Here is a 19,979-nt window from a genome sequence, read left to right as displayed (position 1 = left end):
ATCTGTTACACATTTGATATTGAGTTACGCAGTTACTATTAGTAACATTTTCGCCCGATATCTCTCTCACGTATGACACAAATTGTGCGCAGTAATCTGCATAAATGCACTCTCGCAGATCAATGAGCGCGAGTGATAGTGCCACGAGTCCTTGTGGAAGTAAAAAAATAGACAGTCCTTGTTGAATTAAAAATGAACGAAAGACGCGCATAGCGATCAGAGTCAATTATGACACATCTTTTCCTCCCCTTCAACTGTACAAAGAACACCTAGATATATATGTTCCTTTATTAGCGACTCTGTAACACATTTTTGCGGGTTTTAAATCAATTTACTTGACGTTTTTATTTGACGTATTTTTTAACTAAAATAAGATTTAAAAAATTATCATCTTTTTTTATTTTCGCGATTTTAATTTTTTCAGAAACAGCAACATAATTTAAATAAAAAAAATAATTGCAAGAAACTAAATACTTGTTTTTTCTTATGCTTCTATAATTTATTAACTTTCGAATGGAAAATCAAATGTATCTTATTTTGGATTCTAATCTCTGATTCATGTGTGTGTGTATGTGTGTATGTGGATCAGAAAGAAAATTAATTCCTGCTTCTGATTAATTATTCAGAAGAAAGATATGTAGGTCTCTCGGAGTAGCACACTATCATGTTTATGCCGATCACCATTCACTCAATGGTGACCGCTTCCAGACGCGTGCGTTACCACTAATGAAATATATAGAAAAAGAGAGAGAGAGAGAGAGAGGGGGTACACCATTGCACAATAATCGGTATAATTACAATCCATATTTAGTTCGCGAGCAACGAAACAGGTGCAATTGCACAGTTGAATACAAACCGAATTCTTCCTTTTCCCCTCGCAAACAGTCAATATATGACATTTTAACGCAAATATTATAATTAGCTATTATAATTTAATATGTATAATTAATTTATTATGTCTAATAATATAGTATTAGATATTTTTATAAATTTTTCGCGACTGCACATAATATTACATATATAAAATTATAGCGTAAAATAATAAATTAATACAATGCAAAATTTTTTATCTCATTTTAATTATTTTAATATCGTTTACTAATGTTTATATCGTATATCATTGTACTGTATTTATATATTGAAATATTTTAATATTAATATTCTAATTAAAATATTGAATTAAATGTTACTAAATTAAAATATTTGAGTATTAATTAAATCTTTTCTCTCAGAAGAAATTTAAACTATTGGATGCATCTGTCGATGATCATATTGTTTTTGTCCTAGTCCGGCGCGATTCATATACTTCCGCAAGCTGTCGGTATTATCAGTATTATCCAATCTTATTGTGATGCAACCTTCTAGTTTTGGTCGGTAAGTACGCGAAATGATTCGCTTATAAGTAGCGCCATCTGATCGACTTGAACTCACCTACGCTTAACTACGCTGCCGTTGATTGAACCCGTCAGTGAATCAGCTGATCGCTTTACTCACGTGGAGAATCAGCTGTGCGCGACAATGGAGGAACTGGTGGATAAGGATCTCGAGATACCGCCCATCAAATACGAATGCAAGTATTCATTACGTTTATTTTTCAATAATACATTCTCATCCGTCGAAGTAAAAATACACGCTTTTACACGATTGACTCGAAATCTAACCTCGCCTAACGCGGCTTACGCGATATATATATTCATGAATTGAGAAAAGTATTTCTTTCGGGCTTTGATTTTGAAAAATGCTCACCGAGAAATTTTCCGTTTCAGATCTCGATCATACCGCGGACGTACAGTAAGTATTATTATTACTTATCTTACTCTTCGCCGGAGTCGGTGGACTCTCTTTTGAGGTTACATCACGCGGCTAACCTAAAACCGCGCGAATAGCCGGACGTGTGAAGACATATCTTATATAGATATCGTAGAATCTATCGCTTTTAAAAAATAAAAAGTATTTGCGAGATCGAACTAAGATATGCGACTGCACCGTAGATTGCACGCATGGGGCGATACCATGAAGGAAGCTTTCGAGCAGTGCGCGATGGCCATGTTCGGCTACATGACAGATCTGAGGCGCGTGGAGGTCGCACAGGTGCACCACGTGGAGGCCGAGGGACACGATCTCGAGAGTCTGCTCTTCCACTTCCTCGACGAGCTGCTTTTCATGTTCAGCGCCGAGCCATGCATTGTCGCAAAGGTATGATCTTTTTGCTGTCAAAAAATTATTAAATAAATAAATTTACATATATATTTATACACAATCTCTATCATATTCCAATACGTTAATAGTGTATGACATTTAATTCGAAATAATAAAATATTAAAAATACATATTAGCGATATAAAGAGGAAAATTTATATTTCAAGGTGATGAGTATCTTTGATTGTTTATTAAAAATTTCGAAACATCTTTCTATTCTCACGCTTGGATTATATTGCTATTTAATATTAAAATTCAGTTAAATAAAATATTCCAGGTATAGTGACTATTATTCAAATAATAATTATATTCGAATATTTATTAAATTTAAAATGGCAAAAGAATCGCCTGTTCGCGTTCGATGAAAATGTGTGTCTGTCATCAGAAAGTCAAGATTACTGAATTCGACGAGCAGGACTTGAAAATCAAAGCCACCGCGTACGGCGAGGAGTTCACGATCGGCAAACACACGCAAGGCGCCGAGGTAAAGGCCATTACATATTCCGCGATGCAGATTTACGATCGTCCGCAGGTGGAGCGACCTGAGGTCTTTGTCATCGTCGACATATGATTGTAATCGAGAGAACACCCTCGATCGTCTTACCTTACGTTTCTCGACGTTCTCTAACCGAGTACTGGACAACGCTCTAAAAAACAAGTTGAGATGACTGGCCAAAAGGGAGGGTTGGAGGGAAAAATAGAGGGAGGTTACCGAAGGGCGAGAAGGGAGACCGTACGCCTCCCCTACATAGGATACGATCCTTTTGTATCTGCTCCGTAGAGTTCAAATAAATACGTTACGAAGAAAGCACCGGGTCCCCTTCTTCTTGGCTTTACTTGATTCAGGTCTGTACCAATGTCGTAGATACCCGAGGGAACGCGATTGAATGTTGAAGTTTAAAGATATGTCCATTTTCGATAAAAATATCCAATGCGTTTTATTGCGATAGTTTTTATCATTGTGTGAATTTTTTTACCATTATGTGGATTATATCTTATTTATTTGTATTATTATTACTAATTTTTTACCATGCTTGTTATTAATTTATTAACATTGTAACGAGCTAATAGTTTATGAAATATGATCAACACAAATAGAACTCTTTTATTTTGGGTTCTTCTATTCTGGAATTGTTGTCTTTCTGTAAACTGGAATCCTGTTTCGTTAATTATTTAAAACGCTAATAAAAAAGACATAAGATATAAATTAATTTCACGTACTACATTTTAGAGGAATAATTAAAATTTGATAATTACACAATAAAGGAGTTCTATTATATTCAATTTAATATGTATATTTGATATATACTTATATCATAAAGTATTTTTTGATAATGATAACCGACAAAACTAATATTTTAATATTATATTTAATATGTCTAATCTTATTAAATTATTTCCAATACATTTCTCCGATTATTTGCTTCGCGCAAATATGTGTATACAATTATACCTCCGTTAAAAATGTAATATATAATACGAAATTTTAATTAATTTCGAATATTAAATTGTATTTTGTTTGTTGTTGAACTTGACATTATAAGAAGACATAATAACTTTAATGTCATTTAGATTTATTTTTACTACACGAATTTTACACGAATGTGTCTTTGTTTAAGTAAATATTCGGTATAGTATTTAATTGTATACTCTATTATGTATCATATATTTAGGTCCACAACATTTTGTACAAATATCTTATAAGATAATTAAAAAAATTAAGATATTCTTTTAACATCCCAATCTCTGAAGAAAATATCTTATTTATAAAAAACCATATTTTCCAAGAAGCGTATCCTTCCTGTAAGAGATATTCTTTCTAAGGAAATCGTTTTATACAATTTATTCTTAGCGCAAGATATTGCTGAACACGAGAAAATGAGATTGTCAACAAGTTAATCGAGATGAAAGTCCACGACTTTTTCTACCGGCGACAATTTTATTCCCGCTTCACGGGGGCCCCGCTCACTTCCGTCCCTGCAGCCGATTACCCCTCCATTCGTAGAGGAAGGGACGATCGTACGCTTAGTTTCGGGCAACAGCAGGCAAGAAACGGGGGGGACATCAGTGTCCGGCAGGATCGAAAGCGTGCGTACGATACGTACGGTGGGATCGTCGTCGGCGCATTAATACGTCACTAAATTGCATAATTCGCGAATGAGCTACGTAACGTGTTGTCCTGCTGTCCCTCCGATCCCGTCGAGATTGCGAGGCCCGAATTAAAGGGACCCGATATCGTCAAAGCGGAAAAACAGAGAGAGAGAGAGAGGGGTAAGGGGGAAAAGAAAGACAGAAAGAGAGAGACATTCAGACTTTGTTCGCCAACACCCCCGAGCATGGCTGACCGGTATGTTAATAGTGCGTTCCGGAAAGTACGCGGGAGTGCGTGCAAGAGTGGCGAGAGTGCGTAAAACCGGGTCACGCCGCATCCTGTCAACGTCGTCGACGGGGAACGGGAAGCATCCGCGGAGTACGTCGTTCGTTCTCTCGCGATAGAGGAGAGCGGAAGAGGAGGAGTCTCGTCGACTTTTGGCGGGTAAACTCAACGGGGGCGTAAACGAGGACGGCGGCCACCCAGGGATCGACCATCGGCGAACCTCGACGATGGGAACCGTCGTCCCGGGGAGGCTCGAGCGACCAGGATCCCGCGGGACGCGCTCGTAATAATAATCGACGAGGAGCGATTGTCAAAACATTGCCTCGCGAAAGGTTCGACGTAGGTGGACGCGAGCGGACGTGATCGACGCCGTCCGGGAAACGGGCCTCTCGAGCGCGCCCACCGGGACACCGGGTCTCTGGCGGAGGCGAGGAGGAGACGACGGTTTTGGCGCGCGTATTTTCAGCTGTCGCGCGCGACCGGCAGATGGCCGGTACGCACCGGCTCATTGTCGCTCGCGCGCGTCTCACACGGACACGCCGGCACCGCTCGCGGACGATCGACGGAGGCTCCCGGCCGTCCCGACTGCGGCGTGGCGTTCCTATGAAGGGCGGCGAGGGAGCGACGCGGCTCGTCGCGGACACGACGCGAGACTTGTGAAAGTGCCTTCAGACCCGTCTGAATCGATGCCGCGAATGGCATTATGAGAGACTAAAAAAAGACGCGCTATCTCCGGTAAGTCTCTCGCTCTTTACCACAAGGTGTGTATGCACGTATAGGTCGCTCCATCGAGTCCTGCGGGAGGGGCTCGAGTATAGGATTATCTGTAATCGAAGAGAGATAGAGAGAGAGAGAGAGAGAGAAGAGGGAAATATATTCATTTCCCCTCGACGTAATCGCGAGAAAGCTTCGCACCAACACCACCGCGACATCGTCGTCGTGTTCACTCACCACCACCGACAATCGCGCGTTCCCCTCGTACGTTCGTCAGCTCGAGGGCGCATGCGTAGCCGACACACTCTCGCGCGTCCACGCTTTTTCCGCGGCTGCATATAATACACGCGTCGCCGGCGCGTACGCGATCTGTCGTGTGAGACACAGACACAGCTGGTGGCGGCTCGCGCGAGAGCGAAGGCCCCCCCCCCTTGTCCCCCCCCCGTTTCCCTCCCCCAGACATTCGCGTATACGCACGGACACGCGGCTAGTTGTTCGTCTGCTGACTCTCTCTCTCTCTTCCTCCTGGCATTGCCAGCACCGGCGCACGCGGCACACATTATCCGTTTCTCGTAGCCTGAACCGGCCAGTCGTGCCAGCGCGCCACCGAGCCCGGGCCTCGTCCGTACACGTTCGGTTCGAGAGAGAGGCGAGGGAGAGCCGACCGATCCGACCGATTCGCTCGGATCCGCACGAGCCGGCCTCGTGGTGTGTATGCGTGCGCGCGACATTCCGAGAAATAATAACCCCGAGAGTGTCGGTCTCTCGTCTCCGCTCGTCGCCGGCCCTCCCGGTCGGCCCCGAGGGCGCCCAAGTGGCCGAACATGCCGAGGCGGGGCTCGCTGTAGAGGCCCCGGAGAGCGGGCGCGCCACGCCGCGTTCTCGGATTCATCGCCAGGAGCAGATCGAAACACGTCGGCGCACCCGGGACCCGATACCGAGCGCGGTGGCCGCGCCGAGAGCCCGCGTATCTCTCGGGATCGCGACAAGAGAAAGAGAGAGAGAGATAGAGAGAATAAAAACACAACGACGAGGACGGATCGCGAGAAGCCTGGCGGCGTCTCCTGGCTAGCTGTACCTGCGTAGCGTAATCCGGCATCGAACCGCGCGCAGAAAATGGACACCGTGCTCTAGCAGCGCGGAGAGACGGCCAGGCCGTTCGAGAGAGAGAGAGAGAGAGAGGAGAGACACCCGCGGAGAGAAAGGGAGGAAGGAGTACGACGATATGTAAACGATTGTAACGCGACGGTGACGAGGACGACAACGACGACGAGGTCGAAGGGAAGCGGGTCGCTCGCTCTAGATCCGAGATACGTCTCTCGACGTAATCGCGGCCTCTCTCGACGAGCAAGGGGCGGCTTTTCCTTTCTTTCCGTCTACCGTACTCGATAATTTTGTCCTTCGCCGCGATTTTCGAGAGTGCCAGGACCAGAGAGGGAGATGCTCGGCTTCTCGCGGTCCTGTGATACGCGCCGTGTGCTGGCCTGCTGATTCTCCTCCCGGAAGAGAGCGCGGGTCTCCGTCTCAAAATACTGTGCGGCGCACACGTTTGCAAAGCAGCCAAGTAAGTAGAAAAAGAGAGAAAAAAAAGAGAGAGAGGAAACGCGCGCGCGAGAGAGAGAGAGAGAGAGGGAGGGAGGGAGGGACGCGGGAGCGTATCTTTTCGCTCCGGCGCCGACTTCCGTCTCCCTTTTTTTCGCTCGATCGAAACGCGCATCGTCGTCTACACACTTCGCATTTTGACTTTCTCGCTTTCTCGCAAACAGGTCAGCACACGGTCAGAGTGCTCATGCGAACCCTCGTTGCTCCTGCTCGTCGACGGAAAGCATCGTTTCCTCTCGACTGTTGGTTAGAGAGGCGTCTCTCTCTCCTCGGAGAGCATCCCTGGTTTCTCTCTAACGTGCCGGTAGCGCGCCTTACTAAGGATCCCTCTCGTAGTCGGCACCGTCTTGGCTCTTTAAACGAGTCGGCCGCGATGTTGCATGATGTGCGCGCTTGTGTACGTCATGTGTGAATGGTGTGTGCGTGTGTGACGCGTACCTCCCGGCCGCGCTCGAGCCGGCACTCGTGTGCGTGTGTACGCGTGCATACTCCATCCTCCGTATGTGTCGCACGGATATACGCACTTCGCTCGCCCGAACGAGAGGAGAGCGCGTGTCGCGAAAGCTGCGATATTTCGATTCTCGTTACGGTACAGGATACTATTGTAGATAGCGATTCCGCGAACGCCGGCTCTCGATTCGCCGGGACGAAGATCGTGTAAACATTGATTTCGCGCGGAAAAGGAATAGTCGCGCCAATCTGGAAACGTACTTGACAGTTTCGTCAATGGTTGTAGGACACGTGAGCTCTCCTTTGCCTCCTTTCGATCCGACCTCTTGGGAGACGTAATCGACAATTCTGACAATCGATGACGCGAAAACGTCAGAGCCACGCACGTGTGTGGCCTTCAACAGCTGATTGGCCTAGGACGCATGATTGCCGACACCACCCGCGTTTTTCACTAGAGGTTATGACGGCTAAGGCGGGGGAGGGGGGAAGCTAGTCTCCCGTTGTCTCATCGTTGAAATCAGCTGAAAAAGGCAGAGAATGAAATTAGATAGCGTTAAAGGGAAGCGATATCGCGGCAAATGATTTAAGATTCTGCTTCGAGAGCGGAAGAGTGAAATAAAAGAACTGACAAAAGAGAGAGAGAGAGAGAGGGGGGCTCTCTGTCATCGCATCTGGTTGCCTGAGTCTCATGGACACGAGACATGTCACGTTTGCACTCTCGTAAAGCGCACGTTCTCCTTCTGTGACGTTTCCCTGACATACTAAAGACGCAGTCGACCGCTAGCAATTATTAGTAAAAGAAAAATGTAGAAAATATATACAGACTTCTCTTTCGGAGTAAGTAGTTCGCGTCTGTCGACAAGGACGGTTTACATTCCCGACGTGTACGTCGATTCTGCCAACTGTCAGACGCACAGCTGACCGCGGACCATCTCTTTCGTGACGACCAATGACGGACAAGAGCGCGATCGAGCTGTCTCATTTTTCGCGACAGGATAAAAAAAGTGTTCAATGTGAACAAGCTGATCGTCTTGTCAGTTTGACAATCGCGTCAATCGATCCTCCCAGTTTGCTGCTCCACGAAATTTGTTCGATTTTCGTACCGCGATTTATCCTAGAGATGAAACGGTCGACCAATCAATGCGACTCTACATCGTGCATTGCTCCCAACCTTCGAAACGCGAATCGCAATGCCTCGCTTGCCTAGAGAGATTCCGACAACTCCCGCTCATGTGGATTCGGCTGAAGGATCTCGGGTTGCTCCAACACGCTCTTCTTTGTGTAATTCTGACCCTAGGCTTTTTTCTCGGTCTAGTCATAATCGGATTGCGCCAACGAAATTGAATATGTATCCTCATTAAATATTAAAGCAATATTTTAATTGCGCGCACAACTACTAGATCCGAATATACATTATTATTGTGTGTGTAAAATGATGCACGAATGAAAAGTTGCCTTGTTATCTCTAGAAAGTTAAATTTCTTAGATATGTATATAATCCGAGAGAGTTTGATAAATTAAAATAACAGTATATCTGATATAACAGTACACGATATTTTCGAGCTTGCACAATCCTTGTGCTATCTTTTCAAACCACACCCGGAACGATCTCGTGCTAAAATGTTTTGCTCTTTTTTTCCTCTCAAAATTCCTCGGGTACAGTCGTAGGTTCATTTTTAGGCGTGTGCCAAGTGTTTAGAAAACATTGGGAAAAACTAAAATTAATTTTGTATTGAAACTATTTAAATTAATAATTATTAATATTAATTATATATATCTCGCATGTTATTTTTATATTCAAACTTGTGTAGAAGAAAGTACACTTGATAAATCACGTAAACATTTTTTGCAAAATTTATCGATAATTTTAATCTGTTATTGATGCAGATATAAAGAAAATCTATAATATAATCATTTTATTTATAGCGTCTAATAAATAAATAGCGTATAGCTTTAATTGACGCACAAATTAAGGTTCAAATGTAGAAAATTGTTTAAATTTCAATTCTAAAAACTATACATTAAACATAAATTCTTATTGTAAACCTGAAAAAATAATTATATATAATTGCATGATTGGCAGGAAATGAAAATTTTGATCAGATCTTGATTAACAACAATTCTTTATCAACAATTTCAAACTTGTCAATAAATATTTTGATAATAATGATGATGAAATAATGTTACTTCATGCCTTTTAAAAGATAATTATTCGATCAGCTGTTCTGAATGAACTTTGAGATTAAATAATCAAGGATTGAAATAAATCATAATTTTTTTTATTGAAAATGAGCTTATGTGTGTGAAAATTCTATTTTATTATTGGCGACATTGAAGAATTTAACATTAATTCTATTTTATTTATTTATTATTATATGCATATTTAATGTATGATATATATTCACCAATGTAGATTTTTAAAAAAGTCAAATTAATTATTCATTCACAAAATATGTGAGAGACATGAATCAATTATTTATTTGTTTGTATCTAGAACAAAATAAAAGCTTGATAAGCTATTTTGAAACTCAAATTCTTAAAGTATCATTGTAAAAAGAGAAATTCCTCTGTTAAATCGATTATTTCACTTTTTTTATTTCCACAAGATCTCACGGAATTATTGTCCAAATATAAACGCGTAATCTCTTTTATGCTTAAAATATGTACCAGCATTGTGTTGTAAAATTTATTAAAAATTGCAATTGTAGAATTTATTGAAAATGCATATGTAAGCTCTATTTTATTTATTTATTATTACATATATATTTAACGTGCGATATTCATTGTAGATTTCCAAAAATGTCACAAATTATTCACTCACAAAATATGCGAGTGAAATGAATCAATTATTTATTTATTTACTTATCGAGGACAATAGAAAGTTAATGAGTCATTTTTGAAAATTAAATTCTTCAAGTGCTACCGCAAAAGGAAATCTCTTGTTCGCCAAGATTTTTTTCACCCTCGCAAGATCTCGCGGAATTATCGTTCAGGTGTAAAAAAACCACGTAGCACGATCTCTTTAATTATGAAATTTCTCAAAAACAAGGGAGCGAAAATTAAATTCCCTCTTAATCTTTTTTCGCGGCTACGACTTTCGTGCGCGTCCGACTTAAAGCACACGCGCCTTCCATCAGAGAGAGAGATGCTAATACGTCGCGCGACGTATAGTTACTTGACGCGGCGCGCTCGCCCTTATATTATTTCCGCTATTGCTCGCAGTGCACGCACAATACACGTAGCACTCGTAGTCGTTCCGATGTCGCGGATGAGGTCGCTCTTCTCGTGTCAACACGAGCGCGTCTGCCTCCCCCGTGAGAGAACCTTGGGATTTAAAAATGACACTCGCCGCCGCCTCACCCGCGTGTAACCCATCGACGGCGGGTTCCACGCACGCGGCGAGCAGCAGCGGTTAGCGGGCGAAGATGCGGAGCGTGTTTAGAAATAGGTCTGTCCGCGCCGGTCCTTTTCTCTCCTCGCCTCCTCGAATATTGCCCGACGTGTCGGTTCCACGTCGAGGGGAATTTGCGTTAGCCGAGAGCTGTGTCCCATCAGGAATGTTCAATCGCGTCAATTTGTGCCGATTTGCGTTCGATTAGTGCGTTGAAAGCTTGTTATACGTGTAACTTGCTCCGCGTTAAATTTTATTTATTTTATTTTATTGTGATACGTATGTACGTTTTTTTTCGTCTTGACCTTAGTCTCTTTCAAACATCCCTCGGAATATCGATGGTACAGCTGCAGGCTATCGTATTATTGTTATCCTCTGGATTCTTATTGTTTATCACTTGTTGCATTTTGAGGAATTTATATTAAAGAGCACGAAAATCTGGCTTTGCAACTTGACAGTTTTTCAAATTTTTTATACATGTATTATTGTTTCAGATACAATCATTGTACCAAGATGCCTCGAGTAAGGAGACAAGTGATCCTGGAGGATCCAGCTAGGCCCGTTACACCAGATATGGTGGAAACAAAATTGTGTATGTTACTTGTAACGGAATTTATATATTCAAATTTCTCCTGCTACTTTTTATCACTAGCCTCTTTCGGATTAATTCATTCAGATATCTTTTTATAGTAAAGTCTGAGTTTCTGGATGATGGATCCTTGGATGAAGTCCAGCCACAAAAGGTGGCGGAAGAAACACCGAGCCCTCATTTACAAGATCATCAATATGGACAAACACCTTGTTACCAAATAACGAGGAAACCCACACAACCACCACCAAGAACTGAGGTAAACTGATCAATGAATGGCTACGATGGTTACAATGGTGACAAGATAAAATTTCTATTTTTAATAATCTTGATGTAAATGTAAATATGCAATATGTTTAAAGGTATCGCATTAGCATAAGAGTTGACTGATTAAAGTTGCAGTTTGTTTCTTTTTTTTGATAGATATCAGTTCAAGCGGTAAAAAGAAGACTGAATTTGGAGGTAGGGACAACTGGTCCCAGCCAGTCTGCCTTCAAAGCTCCCAGAGGTAAACGTAGAAGATCCGGTTCGAATTCTCTAACTGGTCATACACCCACCAAAAGTAAATTTTGTTTATATTTTTTCGTGACCTTTTCTTCACGTTTCTCTTTTCCGTGTCGCTTAAAGACGGATCGATTGTTGTATTGCAGCCAAAACTGTAGAAAGGACACGATATGATACCTCTTTGAGTTTACTCACAAAGAAGTTTATCCACTTAGTTGAGAGCAGTCAGGATGGTGTGGTCGACTTGAATGTAGCATCAGAGAAGTTGGAGGTACAAAAACGTCGTATATACGACATTACTAATGTTTTAGAGGGCATTGGTATCTTAGAGAAGAAAAGTAAAAACAATATCCAGTGGAAGTACGTTATCTGCTAGTATATTATTATGTTTTGCCGTTTATTGCCGATGACATCGATAAATCAAAGATTATACACGTGGCATAAATTACTTGTTACAGAGGCGGTCAGTTACCGAATAATCGAAATGATATCGCCAATCTGAGGAGAGAAGTCGCGGATCTGGAAGCTAAAGAGAATACACTTGACCGATTGATCCATGGTGCTGATAAGAATCTACGCGAGCTCTGCGCGGACAGACAATACGCTTATGTAACGTATCACGATTTACGTTCAGTTTCAATGTACAAAAACCAAGCTATTATGGCTGTGAAAGCCCCGCCGGAAGCTACCCTCCATGTCCCACAACCTATCAATAACTTTGGTCAACAAAAGGTAAAATATGAATAAAGTATTTTATATTGTTTATATTGTATCTTATATTATTTTTTAATGTTGAGAATTTATATAATTATTTTATATCATTATATATAATTATTAATTTATTTTATGCTCTTTTTGATATTGTAAATTTATATATATTTCATTTCTTTTAAAGAAAAAACATGCAATATTTACTTTCAGCTTCAAATACACATGAGGTCGGAACACGGAGAGATAGAAGTGTTTTTGTGTCCTGACGATCCGGCAGTTAAAACGTCACCTTATTCCGGATATGCGACAACGCAAACTGTGCCTCAATCAAAAGAACTGTCTGACATACCTTGTTTGTCTCCTGAATTGTTGGTTAAGAAAGAAAGCGACGTGCGAGTCGAATCAGTACCTTCCGATGAGAGTTCTATGAATACTCGTCTGTGTACCCCTGTAACTACAGTTACCAATATAACAGGCATGAAGGACGCGTTCTTATGTGAATCTGACGATTATGGACCAATGGGTGGTGGCAAATTCCAACTCCAAACAGAGGATCAAATCAGTACTCCAGGTAGGACTGCAAGGAATTAATGTATTGATTAATTTAGCTTGCTTGAATGGGTAGCTTTCTTTGTATTCTAAATAGCTAATTTATTATAAATAGCGCAATTGCTAAAATAATTTTAAAAAGAGAGCTATATATTAATAAAAAATAGGGAAAAAGTATTTTTTTTTTTTTTTTATTAAATTCTATTTTAGATATCGATTAGCTTATATGTTTCTATCCCTTATATTCCCTACACTTTTCTCTTTATAAATTTGTATTTAATATTTTTTTATTCGGGGGAACTATAATTCTCTCTCTCTCTCTCTATCTCTCTCTCTCTCTCTCTCTCTCTCTCTCTCTCTCTCATATTTTTTATTTTATCAATATATTATTTCCCCATACGTGTATTTTTAAAAATTTCATTTTATTATTTTATATACACAATATATTGTTAAATTACAAAAATTTAAATTATATATTTAAATATGCAATTTTGTATTGAAAGTAAACAAAATTATAAATTATAAATTTCTTTATATAATATTTCGTGTTATCAAACAATATTCTAAAATCCAATAATATATTTTATAAATATATTATTTTATCTCTTTTTTTTATCTATTTAAAATATATTCATATTTCTAAAAATATTAAGAAATTTATTCAACTATACAATATATATAATATTGTTTTATAACAGGCAATTAAAGAATTGAGCAATGTTCATTTAGGAAGATGCATATATTTTCCTATCAACATTTTAACAAATGTGCTTTTAATTCTTATTGCATATTCTGTATACATCGTCTTTTCTTTACTAATTCTCTTTCTTGTTTTACTTGCACAAAATTTCTAATGCTTTATTTAGTTTAATTGCTTTATCTAGTAAGTTATATAGCTGTATTTTTTTTTTGTTTTTTTTTTAAATAAAACTACTTCTAAACATTTTCGTCTTTGTATTACCAAAAAATATATTTTCAACATGTTATACGTTCTTTTTTTTATTGAAAGTTTCGCGAAACAAACACCATGTATGATCTATTATTATTTATTAAGATTATTATTAAAATTTATTTATTAAGATTATTTTCACAATCAATATTTTTTTACTTGAAAGGAACGTACTGCATGTTACAATCTTAATACTTACTGTTGATTAAATCTTATTCAAAGGAAAGGTAACGAGGAAAATTAGATATTTCAATACATATAATTTAATACAATTTTCGTATTACCTTTCTTTTGAATATTTCTATATTACCTTTTCACCAATGGATGATGACCGTACCCTGATGGAGCTCTGGCTGTGACTTGTGTGTTAAAATTATTAAAATCACATCACAGGCAGAGTTCTAGTTAGGTAACGGTTTCAAACAGCAAAGCTCGTGTCGTGCGAAGGTACGTTTATTTACACTAACTATTGGCTTGTCTTTATTGTATACTTTATGTAATATTACAATCATGTGATCAATATACGAACGTAAGACAAAGATTTCCTTGCAAAGAGTCTTTGTAATTGTCTTTAACACACAATTTATATGCAAACTTATATGCAATTTGGAAATCAATACGATCGACCCGAATTTTGCAATAATTTCATTTTGACATTATAAATGGCAATTTTCCTACGACATGACTAAATGTGTTATACAGAAACATTTTGCTGCATTCATTACTCTTAAAACTAATTTAATAAAAGCTTGTAGACGCGTCTTTGATAAATTGCTCTTAACATATAATTTTAGAAACTAACAACATGCATCAATTATATTCTTTAACCCTTCATATACAATGACAAATTGCAAAAAATACAAGATACTTGCTATGCATTTCAAACATAATATAAAATCTTTTATGTAGAATCTTTTATAGATGATCAGCAAGCTTTCAGAATTATTCTCTCGATTAATTATTTGCAAGTAATCTAAGCAAAATAAAAGTGATGCATCTCAATAATCTGCTTGTGAAAAAGGAATTTAAAAAATTGATGGATTTGAATAAATAAGAGACTTGCAACAAGTCCATCATCCTTCTCACTTTTGTTACAGATCTGAATTCGATTCTCGATTTTGGAGAGCAACTGCTGAGTTTGGAGCCGCCTCTCTCTGAAAATGACTACTCGTTCTCGTTAGGCACCGAGGAGGGTCTATCGGATCTCTTCGATTTCAAATTCTAGGAATATCGGCACTAGTGCAAGAGCATTCTTATCTATTTTGGGCTATTACTCTGAGTTTGGTTACTCAAATGTGGATGAAAAACTGCTTTGTCAGTTTTATAATGCTCCTTCGTGTTAGACAATAGGTGGTTGGCACTTTTGTTTCCGCGCGTCGATCTTTGCAAGGAATCGCAAACATGCAAAGTCGTTTTTATTTATTTACTGCTTCGCTGAGCAAACGTTATTTGATCTAAAAAGTGATTCACGTTTTATGCGTATGGTTAACTTTACAAGCACAATAACGAAATGATTAAGCACGCACGCATGATGCAATTTGTTAAATATTGTCGCCTTCTTAAGAAACCAATGATAGATATAAATACAAAAATTATATAGAATAGATTATATGTTTCCGTGAACGATTTTACTAGTTGATCCATCATCTGTTCCATGGAGAAATTACAAAACGCAATGTTGTTATGGATCCATCGGAATATTTTAATATTCTCGAGATTTTTTCTTCGCATATACATATTTTTTTCGTTTCGGAATGTCGTTTTAATTGCTTTTTTTTCGGATCGCAAATTCTGGATGCAGAGAAACCGAACCGGATGAGGCACACGAAAAACATATCACGACATTGTTAACAAGTATTTCCGGCTTGATCGATGATCTGCATCGATCGCGTTTGCGGAATGGATCGCGAAAACTTTTGAACAGAGAGAAAGGGGTGCGTTTGAAGAGAGCGAAGGCGTTTTTTCGTGCAATCTGTAATAATATTATAAATTGAGCTAAGAGATATAGAAAAGAGAGAATGTATTCGGGAATTTAGAGAAGAGAGACTGTGTCGGACAACGATCTAATTGCTTTACTTAGTTGCCCGTGAAACGAATAAGAGGATCAAGAGCCATCAAGCTTTTTCTAGTGTAAGAGTCTCAAGTGGGGCGGGAAGAGAAAAAGAGCAAAATACACGAGATGACTATCCGGATGGCGGTCTCTTCTTACCATTCGTGTCATTAGGACACGGAATTTTTAAATTATATTCAAGATTAAAGACTGTCATCTGGATGATGCACGTTTTGTAACATATGACGAATGCATATTACCTCGTTGACAAATTGTTCAACAGTACAGTAGTTTTTATTCCGCGTACTTTGATAATTGGTCGAGTTCTTGGCAATCGTAACGAGTATTGAAGTCGTTTTCCCGTTTAAAGTACATTGCTTTATTGGATGGGAGCGGAATGGAACGCGATGACCAGTGATTATTGTTACAGCGATTATGTTATTAGTCGATTAGAAAGGTCACATGCTAATTAGTTTCTTTTCATCGATATATGGCAAAGAATGAAGATAAACTGGAAATGTAATATGAGAGTCTAAAAAAAAATGGAAGATCTTAGGCTATATCGTTTATATTCGAATGCGTATTTAATTCCGATTTTGTAACGATTATCGTCTAAGATCCACATTCAGGACACATCAGTATCATTCTGGAACTGATTATGGGGATTTTCAAAAAGAGAGAGAGAGAGAGAGAAAGAGAAAAGGAGAGAAAAAGTTTCTCTTACCGGTGAACACTTGAATCTTGTCGAGAAAAACGCGGTTCTGGAATTTAGTTCTGTTGAGCGAGATTCGCGTAGAAATATATATCTTCTTGTTTCTCGAGAGCTCAAGAATACACTGGGAAAATTGTCTCGTCTGGAAGTCTCCCTTAAGGATGTACTCTAACGTACAACTTAGTGTACGTCCAAAGCCATAGTGCCTACAAAATAACGATCATACCCTTCTGCAATTGTAAATACTTTACAAACATAATTATGTAAGCTCATAGACACACATATGCGTATACATATATATTATATGTAAGAACGTAATGATTCTCTCTCACACACACGCAGAAATGGACAGATGCTGCAAACATCTTATTACATGTAATTATCGTAAAAATACGAATCACACTTATTTTTAATATATTAATATTATTAATTATTATTAAATCATAAACCGAAACAAAATATTAGTTTATATATGAAATATAGAATTTCATTTATATAGATATACGTACATGTAATACGTATTTAAATTTACGATGAACAAACATTGTGCAGGATAACAAACTTGAATGCATGTTGGAAAGATTTAAAATTATTCCGGTTACATTTAAATCAATAAATAAATTAAATTAAAATTAATTAATCGAATATGTAGCATACATACACAATCTTGTACATAATTCAAGATTAATATCTTAAGACTCGTGAATATATTTTATGCATCTCGAATTAGATTATCTTTTGAAAAAAAAAAAAAGAAAAAATATCTCGATCTAAATTTAAAATAATATTGTGTTTCACAGATATCTGCAAAAGCCTATTTGAGAGAGGCTTCAATTTAATTAATATCACAATGATAGACACAGATTGTTACTTTGCACAATGTTCGCTGTGCTCCCATTCACGACAGCCGGGAAAAATTATATTACTCTTGTTTTCGTTTTCCAATTAACCGGCGTCAAGCGCTTTTTTTTCGTACGCCACGAAAAGGCAATGAGAACTTGAATAGAAGAGCAAAGCGTATGAGTGCATTAAATATGAAAACGAGAGTGGAAAAGAAGAGAGAGAGAGAGAAAGAGAGAATGTATTTGTGTGTATGTGTGTGTGTGTATGATATCGTCGAAATGAATGTTAAATGAAGGATTTCGGTCTTTTGAATATACCACACACAGTGAGAAGTTGCGATATTTTCTACCTGAAATATTTACGGGACGTCGCGAGATCCGAATGCGGGACAACGCGGACAATTATGGCTGGAAAAAAAGACACGAAGGATATTTTCAAAAATGCAAAAGTATATTTAAAACATTCTCTATTTTTGTAGCGAATATCTGGGGTCAGCTGCAATTCTGTTAATGAATTCGCAATTGCTTTCGGGGACAATGTATTTACAGGATTAAGGGAAACCTGTCAAGTTTATATTTAATCAGTTATAGTAGTATTTTTCCTTGTACGAAATTACGTTTATAAGCGAATAAAAGGGAGTGGGAGTCACGCCTTCGGATTTCGCAGCGATTCCTGTTTTAGAGTATCTCGTCGCGAAAAAGATGGCATATATATACATTGTATGATTTTTAACTTGAGGCATTCGTGAATCTACATTTTCTAGCAGCCTGTCAGAACAACGTTTCCTTTTTTTCGGATATTCAAGAACAAGACTTGCCGTCTCGAAGCGCAGGACCTTTTCATAATCTATATTTAAAGGTGCCAGTAAAAAGACACGCGCGAGAGAAAGAGATATTATTTTCTGTTGATAGATCGCGATGATTGATTCGATATCATTTTTAACTGGTTCTGTTTTTATTATTATTGATAGAAAAAAAAAGAAAAAAGAAAAGAAAAAGAGCGGGAGAGAGAAGGATCATTAGTTGGCTATCGTGAGTAGTTTATAAATTTTGTGACAGCGCGTTTATGTATGCGCCTTCTTTCGATTGTTATATATTTGAGAGACTGTTTAGGATCGATGGCAAACGCTAATTAAGTAAACCGATCGAGCATCGTAAGGACGAAATCGTAAAATAAAAAGTGAAAGAGGAATCGAATAATGTATTATTACGACAAGCATTTTGTCACATTTTAAAAAGTGGGTCCAGCCTGCTGAGAGAACACTGCAGAAGAGAAAGTGGCAAAATATAATCTTATGTAACATCGTATCTAGAGGAAAATATGCACACATTCCTTGCTCCTCGTACAAAAGAAAATCCCGCATTAACTAATTTAAATCTATGTGAATATAATCGCATCGTCGAGATTTATATTTTAATTATTTTGACATGCGAATGCCAGGTTTCATTCAATTTAATTTAATTCGCTCTTGCGACAGTAAATCCAGATATTGATCAAGATAGAAATTGAGAAATTAAAATATGCATGATTAAAATAAAATTTTCTAGTGTCAAGGATATCTTTCATTGGAATATTATATATTTGAATAATTATGTATACAAGAATATCTATATCAAACACAGATGACAGTTGACTCTTTTTAATTTTTTAGCAAAATTTAGCAAAACTTTTTAGCACAGTAATTTTAAAAAATTCAAAATTTCGTTAACGTGTAGGAGAGAGAACACGTTCTTTTACTCACAAGAATATCAAGCGATTCGAAGCATCTGTCAAACGGATTCATCAATTTCGAGCGCGCGAAAAGGCTAAGGAAAGGAAAGAATAAATGTCCGTTTGCAAATTCTCTAGAATATCTCGCCTAGCTTCTTTCCATTAGTCCTGAAAAAGGCGGGAAATGAGTATGGGGAGTTAAAAGTTTCCTAGGAACTATCTAGGGAACAGTCCAATTTACCGCATAAAGGTTGGCTGTACTGCGTCTAGAGCCTCATTTTAACTAGTCCTTTTGAAATATCTTGTCGTGTTATCAAAGTGTTTTTAAAAGTGTCTTTAAGAGTGTTTTTAAGAGTGTTTTTTAAAAGTGCTTTGTAATATTGTAACGTTTTTGTAATATTGTACGCGAGAAATTTGATTCTCCAAGGATCGATCCGAGGATCAGAGGGATTAGAAAGATATTCGACGATATTCTCCAGAATACTCTATCGAGGTACGATCTATCGAATGCGACACCGACATTATACATGTATATACGTATAAATTTTGTAATTTATAATATTTTTGTAAAAAAATGCTTATGTACAGAAGAGTGGAACGAATTATTTTCATTTTCATCTTTGAGAAAT

General features: G+C 38.4%; 2 protein-coding genes and 1 long non-coding RNA gene across 9 annotated transcripts; 2 read left to right on the top strand and 1 right to left on the bottom strand.

The window, feature by feature from the left end:
* Positions 1 to 1,436: 1,436 nt before the first annotated feature.
* On the top strand, positions 1,437 to 3,942 carry Archease (protein archease). Its single transcript, XM_083087000.1, has 4 exons — positions 1,437 to 1,570; positions 1,767 to 1,791; positions 1,992 to 2,196; positions 2,585 to 3,942. The coding sequence occupies exons 1-4, from the start codon at positions 1,519 to 1,521 to the stop codon at positions 2,768 to 2,770; spliced, it is 468 nt and encodes a 155-aa protein (XP_082943126.1). The 5' UTR covers positions 1,437 to 1,518; the 3' UTR covers positions 2,771 to 3,942.
* Positions 1,570 to 8,237, bottom strand: LOC145964352 (uncharacterized). 2 transcript variants are annotated; one of them, XR_014436434.1, is made up of 3 exons: positions 7,972 to 8,237; positions 7,604 to 7,863; positions 1,570 to 2,210 (listed from the first exon to the last, which is right to left on the bottom strand). It is a non-coding gene; the product is annotated as an uncharacterized LOC145964352 (long non-coding RNA). The 2 variants fall into 2 exon arrangements; XR_014436433.1 differs by having other exon boundaries at positions 7,604 to 8,237.
* On the top strand, positions 4,752 to 18,947 carry LOC145964349 (transcription factor E2F5). 6 transcript variants are annotated; one of them, XM_083086996.1, is made up of 8 exons: positions 4,752 to 5,311; positions 11,228 to 11,325; positions 11,424 to 11,581; positions 11,746 to 11,884; positions 11,973 to 12,186; positions 12,285 to 12,558; positions 12,748 to 13,108; positions 15,133 to 18,947. In XM_083086996.1, exons 2-8 carry the CDS (start codon positions 11,247 to 11,249, stop codon positions 15,258 to 15,260), a joined length of 1,353 nt encoding a protein of 450 aa, XP_082943122.1. In that variant the 5' UTR covers positions 4,752 to 5,311; positions 11,228 to 11,246; the 3' UTR covers positions 15,261 to 18,947. The 6 variants fall into 6 exon arrangements, with proteins under 6 accessions (XP_082943122.1, XP_082943123.1, XP_082943121.1 ...); XM_083086997.1 differs by lacking the exon at positions 4,752 to 5,311 and adding an exon at positions 5,819 to 5,998; XM_083086995.1 differs by lacking the exon at positions 4,752 to 5,311 and adding an exon at positions 5,820 to 6,854.
* Positions 18,948 to 19,979: the final 1,032 nt, after the last annotated feature.

This window comes from Camponotus vicinus, unplaced genomic scaffold (assembly GCF_025532165.1).
Source record: "Camponotus vicinus isolate PSW18456_S1 unplaced genomic scaffold, iyCamVici1.0 SCAF_13, whole genome shotgun sequence".
Classification (NCBI taxonomy): domain Eukaryota; kingdom Metazoa; phylum Arthropoda; class Insecta; order Hymenoptera; family Formicidae; genus Camponotus; species Camponotus vicinus.
This window is presented reverse-complemented; position numbering and strand designations above follow the sequence as displayed.

Excerpts from the sequence above, each read along its gene's own strand:
- Archease (XM_083087000.1), top strand. The coding sequence starts at position 1,519 with ATGGAGGAACTGGTGGATAAGGATCTCGAGATACCGCCCATCAAATAC. Across the intron at positions 1,571-1,766 it reads ACCGCCCATCAAATACGAAT|ATCTCGATCATACCGCGGAC; the intron begins GCAAGTATTCAT and ends TTTCCGTTTCAG. Across the intron at positions 2,197-2,584 it reads AGCCATGCATTGTCGCAAAG|AAAGTCAAGATTACTGAATT; the intron begins GTATGATCTTTT and ends GTCTGTCATCAG.
- LOC145964349 (XM_083086994.1), top strand. The coding sequence starts at position 10,768 with ATGCGGAGCGTGTTTAGAAATAG. Across the intron at positions 11,326-11,423 it reads TATGGTGGAAACAAAATTGT|TAAAGTCTGAGTTTCTGGAT; the intron begins GTATGTTACTTG and ends ATCTTTTTATAG. Across the intron at positions 11,885-11,972 it reads TGGTCATACACCCACCAAAA|CCAAAACTGTAGAAAGGACA; the intron begins GTAAATTTTGTT and ends GTTGTATTGCAG.